Source organism: Boleophthalmus pectinirostris, unplaced genomic scaffold, assembly GCF_026225935.1.
Source record: "Boleophthalmus pectinirostris isolate CB_2022bp ecotype Guang Dong unplaced genomic scaffold, ASM2622593v1 HiC_scaffold_5, whole genome shotgun sequence".
Taxonomy (NCBI): Eukaryota; Metazoa; Chordata; class Actinopteri; order Gobiiformes; family Gobiidae; genus Boleophthalmus; species Boleophthalmus pectinirostris.
Genome location: NW_026571404.1, coordinates 12950978 through 12976916, shown reverse-complemented (window position 1 = coordinate 12976916; position 25939 = coordinate 12950978). Strand labels below are relative to the sequence as shown.

Here is a 25939-nt window from a genome sequence, read left to right as displayed (position 1 = left end):
TATTCAACCTCAACCGCACATTAATTCACAACAGAACATTCATTAAAAACATACATCAGGGTTCCCACCCTTTTTCACTGACAAAATTTCTAAACTTTTCCATGACTTTTTAATGACCTAAAGTGAATTTTCCATGACTTTACTGCACCCTACATGTGTAGAATTGATCAGACTTTTAGGGCTAAATATGAAATGTTAACCATTTCCATTCACCTTATGGTTTGGTATTATAGTTTTTTAACATTCAAAATACTGTCAGTGCATTTATTGTCGTCTCTTTTAAACAAAAGGCGCAGATGTTCGGAAATAATCATACAGAACGATGTAGTTGCATGAAAGAGATACTCAAATTCCATGACTTTTCCAGGCCTTGAAAAATGACATTTTCAATTTCCATGACTTTTCCAGGATTTCCATGACCGTGGGAACCCTGATACATGTCTTTGAACAGTAAGATGACATCAGAAAGATCCCACAGTAACACACAAAGCACTCTGCACTGTGCATATCAAAACAATGTTAAGAAAAAACTATTTATTTTTTATCATTGAACATTGAATGAATTTAACTTAACCTAAAATCTTAAAACATTACATACACATCTTAATATATTGTACATTGCCTGCATCCTTGTAACAGAGCAAAAACATAATACAAGATAAAAAAAGGTTTTTCTTTGGTTGTCATTCTTATTCACAGTCTCTTCTCTTTATAAACAGTCTTTTTCTGTGTCTGTAGGATGCTGGCAGGCCTGTCACAATAATTATATTCACTTATCGTTCAGTATATAAAAGTTTTGATCCCCAAAAAATATTGTTCTATGTAAATGAGAAACTTTTTTGTCAATTCCTCTTCATTGCAGGTACAAACAAACTACTAAAGTGTTTCATTATGCAAAATTTGTTTCATTTTCGGTTATCGTCTATATTTTCACTTTTACTATATTTGCACTTCAAATTGTGTTACTGTCACGGGCCTAGGTGTGTGTGGGGTGCTGGTGTGAGATCATCGTTGTCGTCGGGGCACTGGGGGGGCCACCTCGGGCTGACGCTGAGGGACCTGAGGGAGCGCTCGGGTCGGACACGAAATGTACCGTTCATTAAGCATCTTCTCTGGAACTCTGAAACACAAAGACGATAAAAATAAGAATACATTTTAATAATAAGCGTCTTTTTAAAGGTGCAACTTTTCTGGTGAAGGGTCTGTCACTTGCTTGTCTCCGTTCAATTAACAAACATACATGACACCTTACACTTAAAAAAAGGAGAAAAATCTACATAAAGGACTGAGAAACTGTGTGGATTTTTACACAATCAACAATCGAAACACCAAACTATTATTTATTTCAGGTAAAAGAAGTTCTATATTGTGTTCTGAATGTTATGAGAGTATCTGAGAGGAGATGTCTTATACATTTGAAAGACACGTGCTACAAATTAGAGGCCGTGGTTAAATCATCTAAAAATTGGACAGACATTTTTCACGCTCTATGTTCTTTTCTGGTAATATTAATAATTTACAAGAATGTAAATGACCGCTACCATTTTCAGTAAGAAGTCTTTGTTGCTCTTACAGGAAGAGTTTTTATTCAAAGTGTTACTTCAGTTTTGTTGTGGTTGGCTGCTCTTGTGGGTGACAGTGGCAGTTTTGTAAATTTATGCAGTGCATCTTGAGCGTTAATGTCGGATACCAGAGTTTTAAAAAATTAGCTCTGTGGTTTGATAGATTTCAAGTATATGCCCACAAATGCAAAGGCATCCAACTAGAAATTTGTTTGACGATGCAGTGCAAACTCAACACAAGTGCAGTACGTGTAGTTCAAGAGATTAAGGCCTGTTGGATTGTGTGATTTGAACAATTTGTTTTTCCTGCTTTGAGTTGCACTGGTCTCATCATCAATGGAAACAACAGAGAGACGTGAGCCTTGGGGTTTCAAAATGGCTGCCCATTCAAGTCAATGGGCCGAGCTAAGTGGTGCATGACTCCAGATTTGCCTTTAGCCCAGTGAGGTACTTCCGGTGGCTCTGGCTCTGAGCTAGAGTGGAGCAGAGTGGAGCCGGAGCGAACAATTATAAAGCATTTTTTTAAGACAACTGAAGGATTTTGAGGTGAGAAAAAGTTTATGATCTAAAAATAGATAAAAATCACCACAAAATCAAACATTTTGGAAAGTTGTAAGTGCCCTTTCAGCCAAACACGAGCAGTTTGTGACAAGAATCCTGTCTCAGCCCAGAGGATTCTTTCACTGTAATACCAGTGAGTAGCCACTACGTCAGCTGGAGGCAGCTACAAGCAGTAATACCCTCTCCAGTTATTTTAATAGATCCATGCGTGAGGGTTTTAAGGCTAAGAAGAGGCTGTCTTGTTGTGTCTCCAGAGTTCACCTGACTCCCCCTGATGGCTAACTGTGGTTCCCGGGCTGCAGGACACAAAGGACACAGAGGACTTTTTGTTCTGAGGATTGTTACTCCCCTCAAACTGCTCTGAGCTGATACTTCTGTCTTCTGTTTGTTCTATTATTATTGTATTTTACTGTTGTTTGTGCTTAAAGAGCCCCTTGGGGAGAAATAAATTGATATTGCTTGGTTGTTTTTAAGTAGTTTGAATTCTGTACACTACTCACCACACTGGTTGTACATTTTCCATACAAAAACATTTTGTATAATGACATAAAATATGAAAGAACCAATTCAAATAATGTAAACAGGGGAAACATATTGAAAAATTAAATTGTAATGTTGTGATTTAATCTTAAAGACTGACCTCTCTGGGATTCGTGGAGGGATTCTTGGAGGAGGGGTCATAATATTGGGTTCAGACAGACGTGCAGGTCGAGGTGGAAGAGGAAGACTTTCTAACGGATCCTGAAAAAAACAGATAACATATATGTTGATTATTTTTTAATGAAATGTAAATCAACAGTAATGTGCGTGATGACATTAAAGTGGTCACTGGATTGTGCAATAGTTTCAGTAACTTCTTAGAAGAGTTCAAATGCGCTATAACCAACAGGAAGCTGAAAATGCCAGTGGAAACTATTTTTGTAACGAAAACAGGCAAACGGAAGTTAGAGCATCAAAAGAAACCAGCAATAACAGAAAACAAAAATATCCACTATGTTTTATAGCAACAAATCCTGTTTGAGACCAGACCTTCTATATTTTAGCATTGGTGTAAGTGAAATAATAATTGGAAATAAGGAATACATTTCATTATTTAATTAAAAAGTTATGTATGTGTATGTTGTTTCAGATTATAACAAATTAAAATTATACTAGATTTGCAAATGACTGGTGAGTTAGTATGTCAGTGTTTCAGTTCAGGATATTCGACTCATTTTTGGTTCCTGTTTTGATTCAAACTAATTTCTAAAGCACCATAGTGACCTACGCCCAAGTGGTTTGCTATATTAAGAAGATACTACACAGTTTATGCTCACATTTCACAATATCATCACTTTACAGTCGGGATTATGATGATTTTTTGAGTATTTAAAGGGCCCATATTACACTACATTAAACGTTTATAATGGTAATGTGACAACCAGATACAAAAGCTCTATACATTTAATTTTTTTTTGGAAGAGTAGATCGAACTAAGAGAAAAATCGTCAGGCAAACAGGTTTTGCCTGATGAAGGTCTAGTGCCGAAACGTTGCACAGTTTGTTCTAATAAATCTCACAATTTTCAAGTAAGACGGTGTGTGGGATTTCTCGATGTTCTTGGGCTGCTCCCTCTCCTCCAGCGCACCCGTCTCAAGTAATTGATGTGCGAAGTTCTCATTCTTTTATAGAGTAGACTGAACTGAAATTCTTTTTTTTTGTAGGTAAAATTGTTACAATCATTTTTTTTAGTTCTTAATATTACTAGTATACTGGAACTTTTAAAAAAATCACAATTATCAATTAACCAAACAATCTTACAATCTATCAATTAGTTCCCTAGTCAGCCTTTTAAATTAGTCCAAATGTCTGTGTTTTTAATGTTTACCCTAATACCCTGTCCTTAGAAGAAAGTTGATTTGCCCCAAAATGGTTCATTATCTGTTTTAGTTACTCTTTAAACTCCCACCTCTATTTCAGGCTCTGTGCCGCTGCTGTAGCTCATGGTGCTGTGTGTACTCAGACGGTTACTCTCTGTACCTGAGGAGCAAAAACAAACAGGTCAAAATGTACAGACTAAAATCTAAAAGAAAACAGTGTGTGAGTCTGTGGTGAAATATGGTCTAGACTGTGAGCGAATGTGGTCAAGAGATTTAAAACAAGACAACTGAAAGAGGTATGGTCACATGAAGAGTAAAATAAAAAAAAACAACAGTACTGCTCACGCAAAATTTAGCTTTCTGAAAGTAGATCTTTGTTCTGTATCTCTGGGAACTTACACAATATAGTTTCTCATAAGCTACAAATGTATTTAAAGGTCCCATATTAAGCTTTTTTTCTGATATACTGTATGCTATAATGTTGTTTCCTCGTTAAAAAACATCCCTGGAGTTTTGTTTCATTGTGACATGTTTAACACACAAAGCCTGCAAATTTAGGCTGAGTTCTTCTCTAAAATGGAAAATACACTGTTCCACTTTGTAATGTCATGTAGTAATACAGGAAGTGCTCCACTGTTTTTAAACTCTATGCACCTACACTAGAATCATTTGCCAATCTCTAATGAACAAAAATAAAAAAGGTAGGTGTTAAACTTAACAACTACCACAACATGACGCCATAAAGTGTTATTGACTATTTTGAGCTTTGGAGATGTAGACAGGGTTACTCAAACAAATGTGAATGAAACAAAACACAACTCCAAGTATTTTTTTGAGAAGATAACAGCATTATAACATGGCTTAAAGGCTCTCAAGAACCCATTTTGTTACTGTAATGTATATTCAGAGTGTGAATGTATTTATCACAATTGGTCATATCAAAATAGCTGGTATTTCTGTATAAGATGCCCTTATGTGGATTTAGATACTTAATAATCCTAATAATACATTTATACAGCACTTTTCAAGGGTTACACATTCCAGTCATTATTTATAGTACTCAGAAGCACGATGTATCTTCTCAAATTGAAACCTCTTACCAAGAAATATTTATTTTTGTACCAAAAATATCCAAGAATCACTGTTTAGTTGGAAAAAAATTACTTACATGACTACAGATTTCAGCAGAGGCATATTTATTATAGTATAAATTATAAGTGATATTCAGACTCACTGGAGTTACTGGAGGTGCTGCCGGTCTTCCAGCTGCCCCTCTTGATGACGTTCCCCACCCCGGCAGCAGAGGGCGGCAAGGGGAGAGGCCCAGAGGGAGGTAGGTTGCAGAGTCTGGGCGTGGGCTCGTACACAGCACACTCCAAAGACGCGCCAGAGCTCCAGTACAAGTTAGTCTGCAGAGGAGCCGAGATCTCATAATCTGAAAGAGAATATGGTATTATTAAAGGGCCCGTATTACGCTATTTTCCCATATGTTACAATGTTCTTTCATGATCAGAAACATAACTGGAATTGTGTTAGTTTCATTCACACAGTTCTTCTCTCAAACAGAAAACACTCTGTTCCCACTTGTGATGTCATGTGGTAATACAGGAAGTGCTCCACTGTATTGTTAAACTCCATACACCTTCACTAGAATCATTTGGATAATTTCTGCCTCAGAATTGCAAATCTCTAAAACATAGCTACCACTTAATGACATCACAAAGTGGAACAGAGCAAGAAATGTAGATAGACTAATAATCCAGAATTACTCAAACATTGTGTGAATGAAACAAAACACAACCCCGGGTATGTTTTTGATGAGGTAACAACATATTAAAATAACTCATAAGAGTCATTTTTGTGTACTATAGGACCTTTATGAATTATGTATGTAATCTACTCTGTGTAAAATCCCTCAGTCGTGCAGGTAGAATTCACAACAAAGGAGAAAAAGGAGAAATTTGTCAACTAGACAAACGTTAATTTAGGTGGAAAATGTTTCGCACCTCATCTAAGATGCTTCTTCAATTCTGGTCAGAGGCTGGTTGACACTTTGTTATATCTGCATGCAGGAAGAAGCTAACTACACTGAAACTACTCTGAAACTGACACCCTCCTTGTTTACAGTTTCTATTTGTTAGCTAGGCCTATTCATCTGTATCTGAGTGAGGGGTCATATTAGCATAATCATACAGGCCCATAATGAGTGTTTTCACACCTCTGGCCCTGACCTGGCTAACCCTTTCCTTCTCTTTGTTGTCTGAGGCCTCCATTTCTGTTCAAGGAAGGGTTGTCTTTCCTAACAAAAACAGCCCCTGTAGCTCTCAAACCAGTTCTATTCTCTGGCTAAGATTTGTCCCTCACTATTCTCAAAGGAGTGGCCCGTGGCTTTTAGGTGGAGATGCACAGAAGATTGAGGTCCACTATTGCTCTATTGTTTGTGTTGGTGCATCCTCTTGTGAAGTGACTGTTTCTTTTCTCCAGGGTAGCGTTCACTGCAATCTTCACTACACTGAATGGAGTGCTTTGTTTGTGACTCGCTGTTTTGTCCTTTGGGTCCAGTTGACAAATTTCTTTTCTCCTTTGCTATGTAGTCTACTATGAATACTGTTGTCACTGTTCAAAATACTTCACAGGTTTGGAAATGTACTTGGCCAATATATTTAAAGATTCACTACGTAAGGTCCATCACCTGCCTGTCTCTGTCATTGCTTTGCCTGGAATGTTCCAGAATATGGCATTAATCTAATCTATTGTTCAATTCATCAATTACAGCCATTTTTATTGCTTAAAAATACCTTGTAAACATGCATTCTGCTCATGAGTGGGGTCGCCTCTTCACAGACCTGACCTGTAACTTGTGGCGTCATGGAGCTAGATAAGTTTAATGTCATACTGTGGGACATTTCAGGCAAAGCAATAACATCATACATACAGTTTTATCCCAGTATTGTCGTAAAAGTATTAGAATATTATGCAAAAGATCATTACCAGTTTGTCCTATTTTCTCTTTCTCCTTGTGGCGTCGTGATGCTGTCTCGTAACTTCTTTAGATTTTCCTGAAACAATGAACATTTTATAATAATCAGTGACGCATTTCATGTCTCATGCCAAAAAGGAAAACATAAAAAATTGACATGGTGATACTACTACCTGATTTTACTAGCCTAAAATTCCCTAAATTCTTTCCACCCAGGTTAGTTTCAGTCTAGTAACTTATTACACTAATATTAAATGATTGTTCTGTTACTGTTCTAATTTGCATAAATGTATCAAATAAAATGAATCAATAACCAAACTAAACTAGCCTACATTTATCATTGTGGATGTTTAGAATGCTTAAGGTAAGTGAATAACTTTGGACCACTGCAAACTGTTTAAAATGAGCTACTATTTTTCACATTATTAAGACAAAACAAAGAAAGAAAAACCAAGAGCAGCACCTTTAAGTCTGTATAACATTTAAAGACATAAATGAAATAAATACATGTTCCCTGTCTTACCTGTTGGTACCGTATTGAGTGGGCCCTTCGTTCGTGGTCAAACTGCCAGGCCTTAAACTCCTGTACAGCCTCCTCCACTGAGATCTCCCCCACTTTGACGCGCTCCTGCAGGGAGATGAGCTGCCTCTGGCCTGGGGTCTTCATCCCAGCGTAGGGGTCGTACACAGGGGCTTGGATCATAGATGGGGGGCGAGCTGAGCAGACAAAACACCAACATTAAATAACGCACTGTTAAGTTTGATTTAAGATTTGATTCGCCTCTGTGGTATTAAATGACTGCCCTGGGGAACACGGATGAATGCAAGGCTGCAAATCTATCAGCTCTTTAGCAATTTTATCTTTTGTTGTTTTCTTTTTATGGTCTCTGTGCACCACTTTGGAAACTGCTTTGTTGGTAAAATGTGCTATATAAATAAAGTGGATTTGGATTTGGACCAAGTATAGAGTGAAAGAGTAAAATTATTAAAACATTTCTTGAGTGCCCAAGAAAGGTTAAATCTATTAAATACATCATTTTTATTGGAATAAAATGCCATGGTCGTTTTAACCATCACCAAGAGTTGAGAAGGGACTTTCCTGTAAAGTGCTTGAGTTAAAATTATTGGTAACACTGCTGACACATTGTTTTTTTTTAGAGGGGGACAGAGGAGGTGTCTGTGCTGTGGGTCTTACCTAAGCTGTCTGAAGTGGTTTCTGTTTAACCACAGTCATTTGAATACAGGACACAGCAGTAGAATATTTAAGTATGTTGTCAGTAAAGGTTGTGCCGTTATGTATATATTGGGGTGTATGTGTCTACAGTTAAAAAACAATACAGAGGAGCTGTTTTTGAGTTTTGGTATTCAGTGATACCTAAAAAGTTAACTTGTAAATCTAATCTAAAACTAAACCTACAAAGAAACTTATATGACTCATCAAAGTAGAATTTGACACGAACTCTGGACCGTGGCCTTGGGACCTGGGCCAGCTGCACTATTGAGATTATTCAGAGCTTTTGCTGACTACACTGACGACCTCACAGTTTAAACACATAAAATACTCATCACAATGTATCAGCTGATTGGTCCGACCACATGAGTGACGGCTGAAATGCCAGGCCCGAGAATTTATAATAGATTTTATTTTGATAATTCAGTTACTACACAAGTTAATAATGTTTGCATTATGCAGAAAAGACAGTTTTACCTGTTGCATACATCTTCTCTTGAAATTCCTGTTTCACCTGGGTCAGATTTTTATCTGAAAACACTGTATAGGAAAAAAAAAACAAAAAACCATTAAGCAAGAAGTCAGATTTATTGTACAGTATTCTGCATATGAACAATGACAGTGTTTCCCATAATAAATGTGACTGTTGTGCCTCCATAGTCTAATTTTTAACCCTATAGTCTAAGAACAAGCTGAAAACAAAATGTATGCTTTACTGCCTTAACCATATAGAAGAAACTATATCTTTTACCAGTGCCTTTTGATAAGTAGAGCCAATAAGTGACATCTAAATTGTACTGAATGAAATGATTAAAATACGGATTGCTTATGCCCCCACAGCCTCCGTATAAATTCATGGGAAACATTGCAATTATAATCTGGTTTAGCTTCCCATTTCAAGTCTAGATTTTACACCATCTGCAACAAGCTCTCTGGACTTTTGTACCTCTGCTGATGTAGGCCACGGGTTTGTCTTGGTCGCGCTCTGGCTCTGGTAGGGGGCGGGGCACAGGGGCAGGGGGCCGGTTGAGGATGGGGGGGTACATGTTTTCAGGGTCCACTGTGTCGTAGATATCTTCTGCACTCAGGTTATAAGGGTCCTCCTCTTCCTCAATCAGGTCAAAATCTGTCCGGTCCCGACTCTCTCTCTCCTCCACGGCGGCCACCGGGGTGTCACTTTGAGGAGCGTCATCCATCTCAGGTTTGCCTGAAAATGTAAAAAAAAAAAAAAAAAAAAAAAAAAAAAAAAAAAAAAAAATATATATATATATATATATATATATATATATATATATATATATATATATATATATATATATATATATATATATATATATATATATATATATATATATATATATATATATATATATATATATATATATATATATAATTAATTATATGCAAAGTTATTAAATCACTATTGTTGCCCTACATATTGTTTAGATTTTTGGGTTATGGACCATATAATATTTGTGTCTGTCTGTTTTGTTTAAACTAATCTCCATAGAGACAAGCAGGTGTTGCCAGCAGACTAATACAGGTCAGATCTGTGTGGAAATGAGCTCACTCACAGTAAGAATGTATGTTTTTCAAGGTATTTTTCCAGCATAGACAAGATAGACAAGTTTAATTCCACACTTTGGATTATTTCTAGTCAAGCCAAAGAGAGAGACAAACTGTTTTTAATTTTTTTAAATAATTCATAACAATATTCACAATGTAATTAAATATCACTTAAAAGTCCTATTTTAAATGCAAAAAAACTGAATTAGTTAATTTTAAATGCTTTCTAATGAGTGCAGATGAGACATACTTTGCTTATGCTCAAACTGCTTATACAATATATCTATAGTGGAGCAAAAAAAGTTGCTCAAATACATGTGAAAAAAACTGGGTACAGGGCCTTTAATGTACTGTCATTTAATAGTATCTTCGGCACAAACCCACAAACAATTTTAGTTTCACTTTCTGCTGTTACGTGAGATGAGAAGATGAAGTTTTATGGTTAAACAGCAACTGACACATGTAAATACCTTGGAAGAACTTTCTGAGCATGGCCTCCTCTGGATTTTCCTGCACAGCGCTCATCACTTCATCTGTAAAATATTAACTGTATTAGCTATGCACAACACAGAGAGAAGAAATATACTATTTTGTGGTATTTAGTATTTAACTATCACATACACTGACCATTATTTTACATTTTATTCATTGTAAATCACAAGGCTGTCCTAAAACAACTTAAAAACAGAAACAGCGTCAGTGACTTCCTGTTCAAAACTCCAGAACATCTTCATAGAGGAATTTCAAGACGATGCAGGATTACTCAAACATGCATGAATCAATCACATGAAATAAAACTTTGAGTAATCAGATCATGAGATTACTCTGCTAAATCAAAGTAAATTTTACATAATACTTCCCCTAAAGAAAGGATAGATCTTTCATGATTTTAAAATACTTTTGAACAGCTTTGCTTTTACTTCAGGTTTACAACTGAATGTGTTACTCTGACTGTAGTTTTGAATGCTTCATTTAGATGCCAGTAGACAAGGGGGAGTGAAGAATTTGTTAAAGAAAATTAGCAGCCAAGCTATTGTTGTATAATTATGTAGATCAGAATGAGTCCAGTGAATAATATGCATGGACTTTTAAAACATGGAGAAGCAGTTGCGGTTTTGAAGTAGTAAACAATGTTGGCAAACAATATAAACTATAAATGTGTGATTAAAGGGGATGTATTAACTGTTCCCTCAGTTGTATTTCAATTTATTCATGTATGTTTGAATAATCCTGTATTGTCCTGCAGGATTGAGTGCTCATACATTTTTTAGTTTTCACATACCTCATATCTCCACTAACTCCTTGGTATTTATTTATTAAAATAATTCAGACTCTGGGTCATACATGTAGGATACAAAAAACAAGAAAAACATGAAAATCTGTAGCTGAAATTTTACTATGAAGAGAATGGGCCTATCAGTTCTGCAGTTTTGAAAAGACCTGGTTCAATTTTGCAGTTTACAATGAACAAAATATAAAAATAAAGATCTATGCAGTATGAAAAAAGCAGTTTTGAGGTGACACTACATCAAACCATGCTTTAACCTGTTACCATCCAATTAATTTTCCAATGATTGAAGAGATTTCCCGTAAACAAACTGATGACGCATGCGTAAAGCCAGGAAATACGTGGGTGCGTTAGCTTCTTCAGCGGCTTGTCCCAGCTAAACCCAGGCACCGACAACAGCGGGGAGGGTCTCATTTTGAAGCTAAGAGTGTGAGGAAAACAAGCGTACCCAAGAGCGCCAAGAGAAACGGAACTCAGAGAGGGAGAAGGCTCGGAAAGGCAACATAGATTTTCATTCACGCATTCATCCACTCATACGGACGAGGATTTTCTGGATTATTTACCCACATGGAATAATTTTATGGAAAAAACAACTTGATATTCTTTTTCTGTGGATTATTACAGACTTATTGAGTACAACTTTTCATGGATTGAATGCGTTTTGGACCGACAGAACCGGCTCAAAGGTAAGAAACGCGTATCTTATTCTTTGTTTATAATGTGAATTTTTAAGTTATAGCGTTTTGGGCTCGTTGTACGGCATAAAATGAATGATATGGTTGTTTTATTGATAAATTAAGCTTTCAAACGATGTATGGCATGCCAGTAGTGAAAACAATAATGAAGGTGAATATACAGAGTGAACATTTTTTATTGGAAAATCGCCCGCCGGCGGGCGGGTGGATGGTTTAACAGCTGACGTGGTATAATGTTTCTTCTTCTTCTATCCATGTTACTTACACAGGTCCTCTGCACACTCCGGGTTGATCTCCAGCATAGACTCATAGATGTCCTCAGATTGGCCTGAAAACCTCATGAGGATGTTCTGGGAGGAGGCGGTCATCCTCTCGTACACGTCGCCCTCCTCCTCTGGGGCGATGGTCTCTATGTGAGACTTAACATGTCAGCAGTTTCCTACGGCACAACACAAAACACCGGTTAAATACAGAATGTGTACACACCACAAAGGAGAGGGTGACCGCAGTATGATTACAGATCTTTTCTGCTGGGGATGTCTGACGCCTACTTGTGTCAATGGATTTCTGTGCCTGCAATATTCCACAGTAAGGCATTAAACATTCAAAAACTACTCAGAAAGATAAGCATTTGTGGGCTTGCCTCAACATAGGTCTGATCAGTAACATAGCCTACATTATCAAAAGTGTTTCTCCTCAAAAACATACCTGTAGCTCTGTTTTCTTTCATTCACACATGTTTGAGTAAAACTTTATTATTCTGTCTGTCTACATCTCCAAAGCTCAAAATGTTCTGTTCCACCTTGTGATGTCATGTAGAAGTAGTTTTCAAGCTAGCTGCTACCTTTAACCTTTACTTGGGTAGAGATTGGCAATTCCAGGGTTGAAATTATCCAAACGATTCTAGTGAAGGTGTATGAAGTTTAAAAACACAATGGAGCTCTGTATTACAACATGACATCATAAGGTGGAACAGGGTGTTTTCCAACACAAAACAACATAAATATGCAGGGTTTGAGTTAAACATGTGTGAATGCAACAAAACACAATTCCAGGTATGTTTTTGAGAAGAAAAATAGAAAATAATGTAATATGAGCCCTTTAATGCCATACCGTGGAACATTTTAGGCAAAGAAATATTTACATGGAGACAAGATAATATATTATACAGTACCAGTCAGAAGTTTTAGAACACCCTAATTTTTCCAATTATTTATTGCAATTCAAGTCGTGCAAGTCCAATGAAGAGCTAGAAATTGTACAAATGTAAGAACTGTACAGCCAGAGGTAAAAAAAAAAAAGATAAAAGATACAAAACACAAGGCCAGGCTCTGCCAAAACTACCTCAGGAAAAAAGAACAAGATGGTAAACTTGAAAACATGGAGTGTCCAGCACAGTCTCCAGACTTAAACCCCATCGAGCTGGTTTGGGATGAACTGGACAGAAGAGTGAAAGCCAAGAAACCTGCAAGTGCCACACATTTATGGGAACTTCTGCAACTTTCTGAAGAATATTTGATTTCTATTGTAAAAAGAACGATCCACGAGTGTGTTCAGCTGTTATATCTGCCAAAGGTGGACACTTTCATGAATCAAATTTAGAAATCGTTTTGGTCAACAGTAAACAGTAAAAACTAGAAAAAGTGTGGTGTTTCAAAACTTTTGACCAGTAGTGTATATTGGAACTTTAACTCTGAACTTAAATGTCACAAAACACAGAGTCACAGAAAACATGGAAACAGCATTTAAAAACAAACCAGATTTAACAAACATTTCAGGAGCTTTAGTCAGGCAGCATAAGTGTAATAAAAATGAAAGCACAATTTTTAAGCAACTAGTTGTTGTATGATGTTAAGGATGAAAACGTTACTTCAGTTCAACTAAACCTAAACCAACTAAGAAACACAATGTGGTAGAGATGTAGTTTAAAGATGAAACAAAGGTGGACAGTCACACAACCTGCAGCGGTCAAATTCAAGTTGACTCATGAAGGGGATTTCCACTGAGATTTAGAGAGAAACCTTTTCGGCTAGCAGACTGTACTTAAACTGAATTATTATTATTATTATTATTATTAGGTCCAAGTAATGAGATAAGTAAGATAGTAGCAACATTAGTTAAGAGTATTATTATTATTTTTTTACTGCATGGCCCTTTTGAAGTATTTTTGTTATTATTGTTTGTCAAACTGTGTGCATAAATTGACAAACCAATGGCAAATTTCTGTCTATTTGTAAAAAGAAAATAAAGATCATTACATATTGGGCAGAGTAAATATGGCAAGTCACATGGATTCAGAGCTATTTTTATACTTCTCTTTTGTCATTAGTACTTCAACCCCCACAAACCACTGCAGTTTCACTTTCAGCGCATGCAATCCCTAGTCACAACATAACAAAAGTATTTGCTATATCTCACTTACTACAAACTCGTCCATGAACTGTCGCAGGTCGATGAAACCGCTCTTTTGGGCAAGGGTGTTAGGATAATCCCCGTTTTTGTTCATGACACTGTAGGCCTGTAATGCCCCAGGACACTGTAGGAGGGCAGTAGTGAGCTTCTTCAGGCCGTACTTAGCAGCAAAGTGGAGCAGCGTGGGAAGTTCCTCATCGCGCTGGTCTAAAAGATGACAAAAACTATAAGCACTGAGCATAAATGCGATTACAATTAACAGCTTTGGAAACAATTAAGCAAAATAAAGTTATGTGGATTTTTATTTTGTGTGAAAAAGCAGAGGGCCAATCATTAAGACGCACAAATGTTAGACTCCTGACATGTTAAGTTTCTGATTTATAAATAGTTGAACATGTTGTGGAAATGTGCGGCCTGGTTCAAAACTTTAAACTCTGTACATCAAAGCTTCTAGCTACAAAACTGTAGGACGTCTGTGCTCAGAGAGATGAGAAGTGAGATGAAGTTTCAGGAAGCGTGTGCATATTTTTTATAAGAATTCAGCATTTTTTAAATGAGAGCCCAAACCCTTATTCAGGCTTAGAACCTCAAAAACCTGAGGGCCAGGAAAAAATGGTCTAAGGGCCGCAGTTGCCCTCCCAGGTCATAGTTTGGAGAAGCCTGTTCTGACCCTTTTTGTTAGTCTTACACTGTGTGTATTACTCACATGAGGCCATATTGTCCTCCTCTATCTGCCTGATGCCAAACAGTTGCAGTCCTGTGGGCGGCATCTTGGACTTGAAAGACTCTGTCAGCATGTGGTCCAAGGACTCTGTTGTGTTGGACTGTAAGTGAAACGCCTACAAATGCAAGAACAAAACAGTACAGCCTTTACAGCATTATCAAGATAAAGAATGCTAGTTATCAATGTCAAAACTTTACTTAATATAGTTTGACAATTGCCAGTATAGTTGTTGTTACAGCCTGTGGTCTCTAATTTTCTGCCTTGTGTAGTGTGTTGCATTTCTTTGCTTGTCAACATGGAAATCTGCTGTGGGAGCTCTCGCTTGCTTCTTCTTGGTCTCTAATTGGTGAGGCATCAGCCTCCTCCTGTTTAAGAAGACTGAGTGCATCTGTTCCGAGCAGCTGGTCTTTGTGGTCAGTTTGCCATTTTGTGTGTCTCATTTTGTTTAACTCTGTAAGCGCTTGACTTAAGTTTGGTTTAGATCTGTCTCTTGTTTTCAGTTGGTACTCTGTTGGTTTTTGTGACTTTATTTTGAGACACTTGTGGGTTTGTTTTGTGTTACGTGTCCCTTATATTTGTCAGTCGTTTTCTTAGTTAGGTTAATTGTGTAAATGTTTTGTTTCCCTTTTATTTCATTTCCCTTTTACTTTCCTTTTTATTCAGTTATTACTTTGTTTATACCATTTTCCATCTTGGTTGTTCCTACTTCCCTACGCCTCGCCGAGCTGGGTCATACCAGTTGTATGCCCCACAGATAAAAAATAGCCTTCCAGCTTATTCTGGCAGATTTACAGAAATGTTCATGAATGTGCACTTTCCCTGAAATAAATAAATAAAAATGACATATGCCAACCATTGCATTCTCTTTTATGTATAATTTACAGTCTCAGTAAAATCTGAGTACTACAAAGCTGACCGATCATTAAGATAAGCGGTCATAAAAAAGCTGAATAAATGCCGCTCCTTTGCAGCTTTTGACTGCACCACTTCTACTGTAAATATAAAAGGGTGTGCTCCTGTCACATCTAAAGGCACTTATCTCACTCCATCAACACAACCTTTAGCTCTCATTACATTTATGAAGTACATGTTCAAACATTAAGAATATTAGGAAAAGCCACTGCTCTTGTAAGAAAATTCAAATTGTATTATTCATTTTAAAAACATACTATTAGTTTTCATCAATAATACCTTGCACAGCGGCAAGCAGCTGATATTATTAAATTACTCCTACAGAAATTGAATTAGTTGTTTTGATTGCACTATTGGTAAGCACGCGGTGGGCCTCACAAAACAAGAACATTTTCCTCTAATATGATATGGTTAGAAATAAAAAAGTGAGATATTTTCAATAAGTTGATTTTACAATTATAATGTATTACTAGCCCAGATTGATTTATTGAAATTGGTAAAAATTATGAAAGCACACTGCTGTTGCAAAAGTGACAAATTATTAAAGAATTTTGATTTGTAACTAAAATCCAAACATTAAATACTTCCTTACCTGGCAGATAAAGTTCACGGGATCTGTTGCGTTTTCAATAAAGTGACTGACTTCCCCCATGTTGGTGAAGTATGTGACAGGTTTGAGGGTTGCACTTGACTGGTTTGTGTGAAGAGTTAGAGACACGACTCCAGCAGGAAAATCTATGAAAAAGATGATAAAAAAGATGATAAAAAGGTAGGTATGCTACTTACAATTGGCCTAAATGTTATTTAAAGTGTGTGAAAGGATGCTGGCGAGGGAAATGGTAGAAGGGAATCTATGAGTGAAAAATGGGACAATATTTGTACATAGATGTCTAAAATCACATTGACAACAATAGTTTGACAAAGACGAGTGGGTCTGAAATCGCATTTACTGTGTTCCAGATTTCAAGTGTGTGGTTTGTGGGTACATATTTAAATTATATTAAAAAGGTGAAAACATGTTACTTCCTGTAGGGACTTACCAGGTGCAGTGACACTCAGAGTAAAGCTGTTCTCTATGGTTGGTTGAATCCTTGTTGACTCTCCACTTTCTGATGTAAATTCAATCGCCAGCTCTGAATAATCGTCTATTTTATGTTTAAAAAGTATGAAAATAGTGTCCCGGTCCTACAAAGATAAAAATGAGTACTTTAGTAGAAATATGATACCTCAGTAGTTTGTGTTGACATAATTCGAAAATATGAGCCCAGACTAGCGAGAAAATGAATTTGGAGGCATAGCAAAGTACTTATGGGCAAATACTGCTAATGTTGACAAATATACATTAAAGAAAACACATATGTGAAAGGCATTTGATTGCTTTTAGAATGAAAATGAGAGCAAAAATGCCTATAGTGTCTGGAGAGTTTCCAATTATAGGGCAGGTAGAAACATCTGAATGGGAAATCCACAGATTGAACTCAAAAAATGTTATCCCATAAATAAGGATGTAACAATAACCGAAGTATTGTGATATCGTATTGTCAGAGTTCTCACAGTAATATCGTGGACCATCACAATATATTGAATTACAAGTCTCTTTGCTTAAATTAAGAGTTATGGTGCAGCAATAACTAAAAAAAGGACAGAGGGAACTACATAGACCATGATCCTTTGCTCCATTTCTGCATAGACTACATGAAGAAATAACAGTTCTAAGTACTTTTAAGTCTTAGTTCTTTGGATTAAGTCTTGTCAAGGCATTTTAAGAGGAAAAAGTAGCATATTAACAGTTTTAGCCATTTAGCCTCCACAAAATATCGCAATAAATATCGTACTGTAAGATGTATATCATGAAAATATCGTACACTGTTGAGAGATTTGGATATTGTTACACCCCTACCCATAAATAAATAAAAGCCTGTACATTGTCCCTTTTATTTTTTATTTTTTTGCAGGACTAATGAATTTCATTCAGGATAAATAAAGTATCTGTCTATGTATCTGTCTATCTGTCTGTCTATCTATGACAGTGGGACATGGAGAGCGACAGTGTAGAGACATGCAGCAGATGGTCAAAGCCAGGAAGCACACTCATGGTAACAGCAACATATTATATGCAACACCCTAAACCACTGCACCACTGGCACGCATGGCCTGTCCATATTCATTGCACACACACACATGCATAAAAAAAAACAAAAAATAAAACACACAATTCACACTTGCACTTGTGGTTGACTTAAAAGAACACTGGTTAGTACAGTATGTTGATCTTTTTGTGCTTTTGTAGTCATTTTAAAGAACTTGTGCATGTTTGAGAATCTTTAATTGTTTGTTTTCAAGACAGCATTTGGCTGGTCAATTTTATTTTCTTAATCTGTGATGCATGTATGATTCGGCAGTGTTGTGAAGTCATTTTGGTGCTAATGAAAAAAAAAACCCAACAAAAAACGTTGCTCCCTAGTGTGATGTGCAGCTATCCATCGGAGGTGCTGACAACATCACGGCTCTTTATGATGATGTTTACGATGGTGTCAACTCCCACTGGGTATGACAGTTTTCTAACATGGAAATCAGTGGACTTATTTCTTTAATTAAGTCAAATAAACAAAATTTTTTGAGATTTTAAAAGTCCACATTATCATATAACAAGCGACAGGCGTCATAGATGATAACTCTATAGCAGACACAAGCACAATAGGTCTTCTTTAATGGACCTCATAATAAGAGAAAGATTATGGATTTTCATTTTGGATATTTTTATGATGGAAGTATAAAAAGTATAGACTCATACCCCACAGCGGACTCTGTTGGGCTGGACTGTGAGACAGCTCAGATCTGCAGCTCCAGTTTCCTCTGTGACCGACTGCCTCTCGTCTGCCACCTCGTCTGCCATCTCCTCTCCTCGTCCCTCCTCTTCTACCTTCTTCTCCTTCTCTTCCACTTCATCTGAAACCTCTTCCTCCGTTCTGGTGGGCTGTTGTGTCGGCGAAGGTTCTGTGACGTGGTCCACTGTCTTGTCTTTAATCTGTCGCATCTTGCCTAAAAATAACACCACAGGTAAACTCGGTTCCTGTGTGGTTTATTTCACATTGTAGTTTCAGTTTTAATGTTCCACTTCCCACCAGTGTTACATTTTGCAAAGTGTTAATACAGCAAAAATCTTATGCATCTCAGGCTATAGTGGAACTTGCTTTGTTGTTGAAAAAAAAGTACCACTAACAAATTATAGCCAACTAGGCCAATGGGAATTCCACCTTTTTAATAACATTTATGACTTTGAATTGACTTGGGACAAGATAATTAGCAATATTGTGAAGATTGACAACAAAAAAAGAAATCTTATTTATTATTACTTTTCTATTTGTATTTAAAGGTGCACTATGTAACTTCTTTGCTTGTCTCCAAAGGTGGAGGTCTATTGGAAATCATAAAACTGATCTATCTCTTTGGAAAAAAGTAAAGTAGGTGGCACCAGCAGACCAAGTTACATGTCAGATCTGTGGAGAGGTAAGACTAAGAATTCATGTTTTTCACTGTTTTCATTTGCTCTAAAAACACATGCAATTGATAAAATGCAAGAAAGTTAAGTTTATATACTGGGTATTCCAGGCAAAGCAACAGATCACAGACCCAGCACTAGAACATCTACACAGTGCACCTTTAAGACTGTGTTTTGTTTTTTTCTTTACATGTTTGAGCTGCTGTGTCCATGTAAAGTAACTCACTCTCTGAAACAGATTCCAAGATAGTGGACACATACACGGCCGGTTCATCCTCTGTGTACACTTTCCTCCAGTACGGCCAGTCTGTGAAACTCTCTGTTAAAACATGATCATCCTCCACTCCACACAACAGCGCCACCACTCTGTGAGGAGGGCACAGTAGCCTCTGGAGTGACCCCTTCAGGTCAGGTACTGTCAGATTGTCCAGAAAGGCAGCAGTGAAAAGCACCACAATGCATTTGCAGTTTTGAAAACAGTCAAAGTTGTATCCATGGAGTTGGTCTGCAGAGCTCAGAGAGTACAGTAAAATGGACCTTTTGGGAAATTTTTTGGAGGATTTGAGGATCTGTTGTAGATATGCGGCCCATTCTTCAGCCTCGGATGTGTAGAGAATCAACAGTTCATATGAGATGAGAGAATCAGCGACAGCTGGAAAATAAAAACATTTAAAAGACATAGAATTAGAATTGGATTATCAAAAACAAGTCAACAGAGCATGACAAAACCTAGCACAAAATCAAAAGGAAAATAAAGACTTAAAGAACAAATAGTATACATTCTTTGTATTGTTATTGGCTTTTAAACATTGAGTATCTTTATTATTATTATTTTTCAGATATAATTTTACAATCACCGTGTTCAATACACTTGTCGTACTTATACTTGAAACTTGCCTTCTACTGGCAGCAGAGGTAATTATCACAGTGAAAGCAATGAAACTGTGTTCGGACAGTGTAACCAGCCCATAGTAATGAACTTGATTTGTCAGCTGAACAAGTCTGGCAATGATTTATAGACTTAAAAACTATGCAGGGCTTCTATCTATCACAATCATAGAAGATGTTAAGCAGAATTTGGTGTTTGGTGAGGCTCAGAGGCAAAGGATTTTCTACAGAAGATTACTGAAGAAGATTAAACTAAATTCAACACCGGGTATGTTTCTAATGAGGAGACTATATTCTAACATGGTTAAAAGGTTGATATTTACTTATTTACAGTAGATCAGGTGGTCGATTTGTTGGTGTTTAGACCAATACTCATCATAGTTGTTTCATTACTACAATCATGTGGCCTTACAGTTCAGATATGCCTATAGATCGAGATCAAAATGAATGAACTGAACTGTCCAACTCTTATATTTAAGTGATCTTTCCCCCAGTATCACCTGCTCAAATGAGACTCTATTTTCGATACTGGTCCAAGTATCAACTGTCTGCCTATACATTTTCTTGACAAACCTACATATGCATAAACCAAACTAAATAAACAAACACATCTACAAACTAAAGACTGAAAACTATTACTAAAATTGAGCTAAATGAAGTAATTTGTTCAGCTCAAAACCCACAAATGACAGCACCTCCACATAATCTAAAGTCTAATGCCAAACCTAAACCCGACCACAGCCCTGGGACCTCTGGACTAACATGTAAAATTAAACGCCATAATCACCTCCCAAATGAGTGTTCTCCCTCCACACTGCACACACTATGAGCTGCAGAGATGAGCTGTTTGAGATGGAAAAGCTCCACAGAGGCGCAGCTGTCCAGTGTCCAAGCCCACAAACTCAAGGTGAATGTGGGCATGAAATCAATGAATGTCCCCAGTGTTTCAGCCAAACTGGAGCTGAGCAAACATGAGCTAACATGAGGCTAAGTCAACACTGGTTACAGCGTTTAGGCTCATTACAGCATTTAATCAGGTCACCTCCACAAGACACATGCAACAGGTACGCTAAAAGGTAGAATACTAACAGCTAAACCATACAGCGATGTCATTTTTACGTGTTAATGCAACCTCTTGTACTATTCTAGGGTGACCAGACGTTCCTATTTACCCGGGACAGTCCCAGTTTTGAGCCCAGTGTCCCCTGTCCCAGCAGATTTATCCAAAACCAGTGATTTGTCCCAGTTTTATTAAAAAAATTTCCCTATTTTTGACCAATTTGATTTAAACCAGGTCTAAACAAGGACTAAACTAAGATTAAACCAGGTCTAAACAAAGACTAAACTAAGATTAAACCGGGACTACATCAGGTCTAAACCAGGATGAAACTAAGACTAAACCAGGACTATATCAGATCTAAACCAGGTCTAAATCATGACCACACTAAGATTAAACTAGGACCACATCAGGTCTAAACCAGAACTAAACTAAGATTGAACCAGGACTACATCAGGTCTAAATCAGGACTAAACTAAGTCTAAACCAGGACTACATTAACTCTAAACCAGGACGAAACTGAGACTAAACCAGGAGTAGGTCTAAACCGGGATTAAACTAAGATTAAACCAGGACTACATCGACTCTAAACCAGGACTAAACTAAAACTAAACCAGGACTACATCAGGTCTAAACCAGGACTAAACTAAGACTAAACCAGGACTACATCAGGTCTAAACCAGGATTAAACCAGTACTAAACTAAGACTAAACCAGGACTACATCAGGTCTAAACCAGGATTAAACCAGTACTAAACCAGGACTACATCAGGTCTAAACCAGCAATAAACTAAGACTAAACCAGGACTAAAACAGAACTACCACAGTTTTTGACTAATCTAATCCCTGCCAACTGTAAAGAGAAGCATCAATTGTCATTTGTTTTGACAAAATACAGAAAACCATGTTTGCGAATGACCATAAAGCAAAACAAAATAAAAAATTGCAGCGACAGAAATCCCTCAGATTATGACTGACAATCTTACACGCTCTTTTCACAATTTTATTTCCACCAACCACCAACCAAGGTGTGTCCCAGTTTAGAATTTCGAAAATCTGGTCACCCGGTTGTGCGCCCATGATTTTATTTTCCCATTTTGTTTTTGCTCCTGAATGCATCAGGACCTGTGACCTCTCTGCTTTTCTCTCGGTCAAAGTCTCTCTATAAAAAAACAACAAAATGCCACAAAATCATCAGGTTAAAAGCAAAATTCAGCTCTTCGTGTTGCATTTTTTTGTATGAAAAGCGCTCTATAAATAAAGTTTGATTAGTTCATTCAAGAAAAACATTACTAGTGAAAATTTGGGAAGGATCATAACAAAGACACTTTCACCCTCCACCAGAAAAGTTACACAACGCATCTTTAAATATAAAATTTTTGTTGTAATACTTTATTTTGTGTAATTATAATCTCTCAAAAAAACAGTAACTTCTTTCCTCGTAACAACATAACCTTAACCGCAGACAAACTACATCAACCCAAGTCATATCTAGACTAAAATATAATGACTAACACTTTCTTTTTTTAAGATGACACTTCTAATTTACTTTTTTTTTGTGAGACGGTGTATTCATTCAACAAAATTAAGCTCACGTCCTACAAGCTTCTCAACGTATCAAGAGTCATTCTATGGAAATAAGGTGCGATGACTTATATATGTGTGGTCATGCAGGAAGAAATTTGCGTTTACTTCCTTTTTTGATCAACTGCATGATTCTGAGTGCTGAGTAACTCCATTTCTGCAACACAGACATTTGCTGACTTGTTGAAACAAAGTGACATAAGTTCTGAAAAGCACACAATAGTTCGAAATTGCTTAATCGAGACAACGTATGAGCAAAATGTATGACAAAGCAGGCCAACCCTAAAACGTCTTTCCGCTCCAAGATTTGTGGACATTGGACTGAAATTACAAAACAGAACAATGCAATTATCACATGGACAAAGTAATCAGGTTATATAATGTAAAGTTCACTTAGAAATTGCTTATCTCTGCTAACTTCTCTACCCACCATTATAACCACTGTATAAAAAACTAGACAATTATTAAAAGAAGTTAAGTAAAAGTTAAGTAAAATAAACTCTTCAACTTGCACTTCAAGGTCCTATATTACACAAAATTAACTCTTGTGAGCTTCAAGCCATGTTATAATGTTGTTGCTTCCTCAAAAACGTAACCAGGGTTGTGTTTTGTTTCATTCACACGTGTTTAAGGAATCATTTATTAGTCTGTCGCATGCAAAACTCCTGTAGTGGTCAGCTACCTTTTATATTTGTTCAGTAGAGATTGGCCATTCTAGATCTGAAATCATCCAAATGAGTCTAGTGAAGGTGTTTGGAGTTTAAAAACACAGTGGAGCTCTTCCTGTATTACCACGTGACATCGCAATGGTGTTTTCTGTTCGAGAGAAGAGCCTAAAATGCAGGATTTATGTGTTAAACATGTGAGAATGAAACAAAAAAACAACTTTGGGTATGTTTTTGATGAGGGAACATTATAACATAGATCAGAAAATAGCATAATATTGGCGCTTTAACCCTGAGTGAACATATTATTTCTAGATTTATTCCATCTCTGCAAAGTGTCCAATTCTAACAAAATACAAAACCAAGCTGAACAATGAACTAAAACTTCAGTATTTGAACCCAGAAGCGTCAGACAGAATGAACCTTTGTCACAGTTCCCACTAAAATCCTGCATGTTAAATGACTTCACGGCTATTAATGATTAGACCAAGATGCCAACAGACTAGACACAATAGTGAGCACAATGAAATCCACTTTTGACATCGCTCTCAGATAAAGTTACATATTAAATTTCAGTACAGTTGTTCTCACATCCAACCGTGCACTTGCCAGTTTCCTAATGCATGTATTTAAGCAATTTCAACTAGCCTCAAGATTGAACCCACAACCTCTTTTGGGCCACTTGCAGTTCAGTGTTTGCAGTGGAAAACAAGTTATACAACATTTGAATGAATTTTCATGTCAAAATCTGCTTAAGTAAAAATTTTAAAGTACCTATTTCAAAATGTACTTAAAGACTAAAACGTAAAAGTATTTTGTGCATATTTTTGAGGTTTTATAAAGCTTCAAACATAGTGATTTTAATAAAGATTTGTATTGAATTTTGTTCATTTTAAATTTTTTTTCTAGCTGTTTTTATTTGTGTTTGCTCAAACTATGAATGTGTTAAAAAATAAACCCTCAGACTTTTCAGCAGATCTCACGCAATAATAAAAAATACTTTTACTTTTCAGTACAGTTAAAAAATGTAGTGGCAAAAGTACAAATATCGTCTCTCAAATGTAACGAGACAAAAGTGAAATGTGCATTTTAAAAGCTGCTCAAGTAAAGTACAAATACCTAAAATGTTTACTTAAGTACAGTGCTTTTCTACTTCATTACATTGCTGATACAACACTGATACTGAACGCTATATAAACTGCTATAAAAGTATAACAACCTGGAGCTCACGTTCAGAATTTTGCATTGAAAATTTGAATCGTTACCTGGGCAGTCTTCATCCATGGTTGACAAGTTTCACCAGTGTCCAGAATCACCTGCTGTGCATCATTGTGTGTCCTGTATCTCTCCTGCGGACTGTCCCACTCTCCTGACCTCTTCTTCTACTGAAACTGCACTGGCGATCAGCAGCTCAGCGCTTTGTCTTGTGTATAAATAGCTACTGTTAGTTTCCTGATTTCAGTGACACTGCTCCACTTCCTGAAACAGTTGAAGAAGTGAGACCAACCAACTAAACGTCTCTGCACCGCTCTGTCGTATTATCAGATCAACCCTTGCACTATAAGTCAATCAACAACTACAAAAACACTTTTAATCTTATACTTGATTAAGCACTATTAGCATGGTCAAAAGTTTCACATATTTCTTTGTTTAAATATCATATGACTACCTGTTGTATGGTACTTCCGTTTTCTCACTTCCTTACTAAGGTGTGAGAGTTTCACTTATAAACTCAATACAGTAATTTTAGTAAATGAGCTTCCTGTGAGAGCATCAAGTCTAGAGGCGAGCGTGTGCCATGGACAGATAAAATACGACCTTCAGACTCTAATACGCAGCAATGAAGGTTTATATTATGTTACTGTAAGTTGCTTTATAGACCACAATTTAAGATGAACTATGGAACTTTTTTAGTGGATGGTCTGTCACTTATGTATCCATGGAAATGACATTGCATTGCCTAAAATGTTCCACAGCATGCTCACCTTTTTCTAACCCGATTATTACAAGAACTTGAAAAATATTCTTATTGTGGATCTCCTCAAATCTAAACATTGAGAGATATTAAGCCATACTGAGGAACATTCCAGGCAAAGCTATATCATTTCCATGGAGACAAGCAAGTGGCAGAAAAGTTACATGTACAATAATATTGATAAAGGAATGATCTCTGCCCTTTCCAAAGCAAACAATTAAAAGTGCATTGCAAAAAACTAAATTTAGCCAAGTTAAGATGACTTGAATTAAGAAAGTTTCATCATGATTTGAGTAAATTTCACTTGAGGAGTAAAAGTATCTGCCTGCGGAACAAGACTTTTTGTTCTTAAAATCTGAAAATACATCTTACTACACATAAAATAAGAAAAACGACAACTTTTTGCATTTAAAATAAGAAAAATCTAATGTTGCTTGAATTAAGAAAAATGCACTTACCCTATTGGTAGATAATTTTAC

General features: G+C 36.7%; 1 protein-coding gene across 1 annotated transcript; it reads right to left on the bottom strand.

Annotated features, from left to right (window-relative positions):
* Positions 1 to 519: 519 nt before the first annotated feature.
* LOC110162286 (phosphoinositide 3-kinase adapter protein 1) lies at positions 520 to 24995 on the bottom strand. The gene is given in 19 exon segments (XM_055162622.1): positions 520 to 1120; positions 2764 to 2864; positions 4072 to 4142; positions 5217 to 5417; positions 6974 to 7011; positions 7013 to 7041; positions 7486 to 7679; positions 8671 to 8733; positions 9140 to 9400; positions 10230 to 10292; positions 12008 to 12169; positions 12172 to 12181; positions 14165 to 14361; positions 14861 to 14993; positions 16383 to 16525; positions 16831 to 16975; positions 18585 to 18832; positions 19519 to 19944; positions 24751 to 24995. Coding segments are annotated over 19 exon segments (2619 nt in total). The 5' UTR covers positions 24770 to 24995; the 3' UTR covers positions 520 to 1005.
* Between the last annotated feature and the right edge of the window lie 944 nt (positions 24996 to 25939).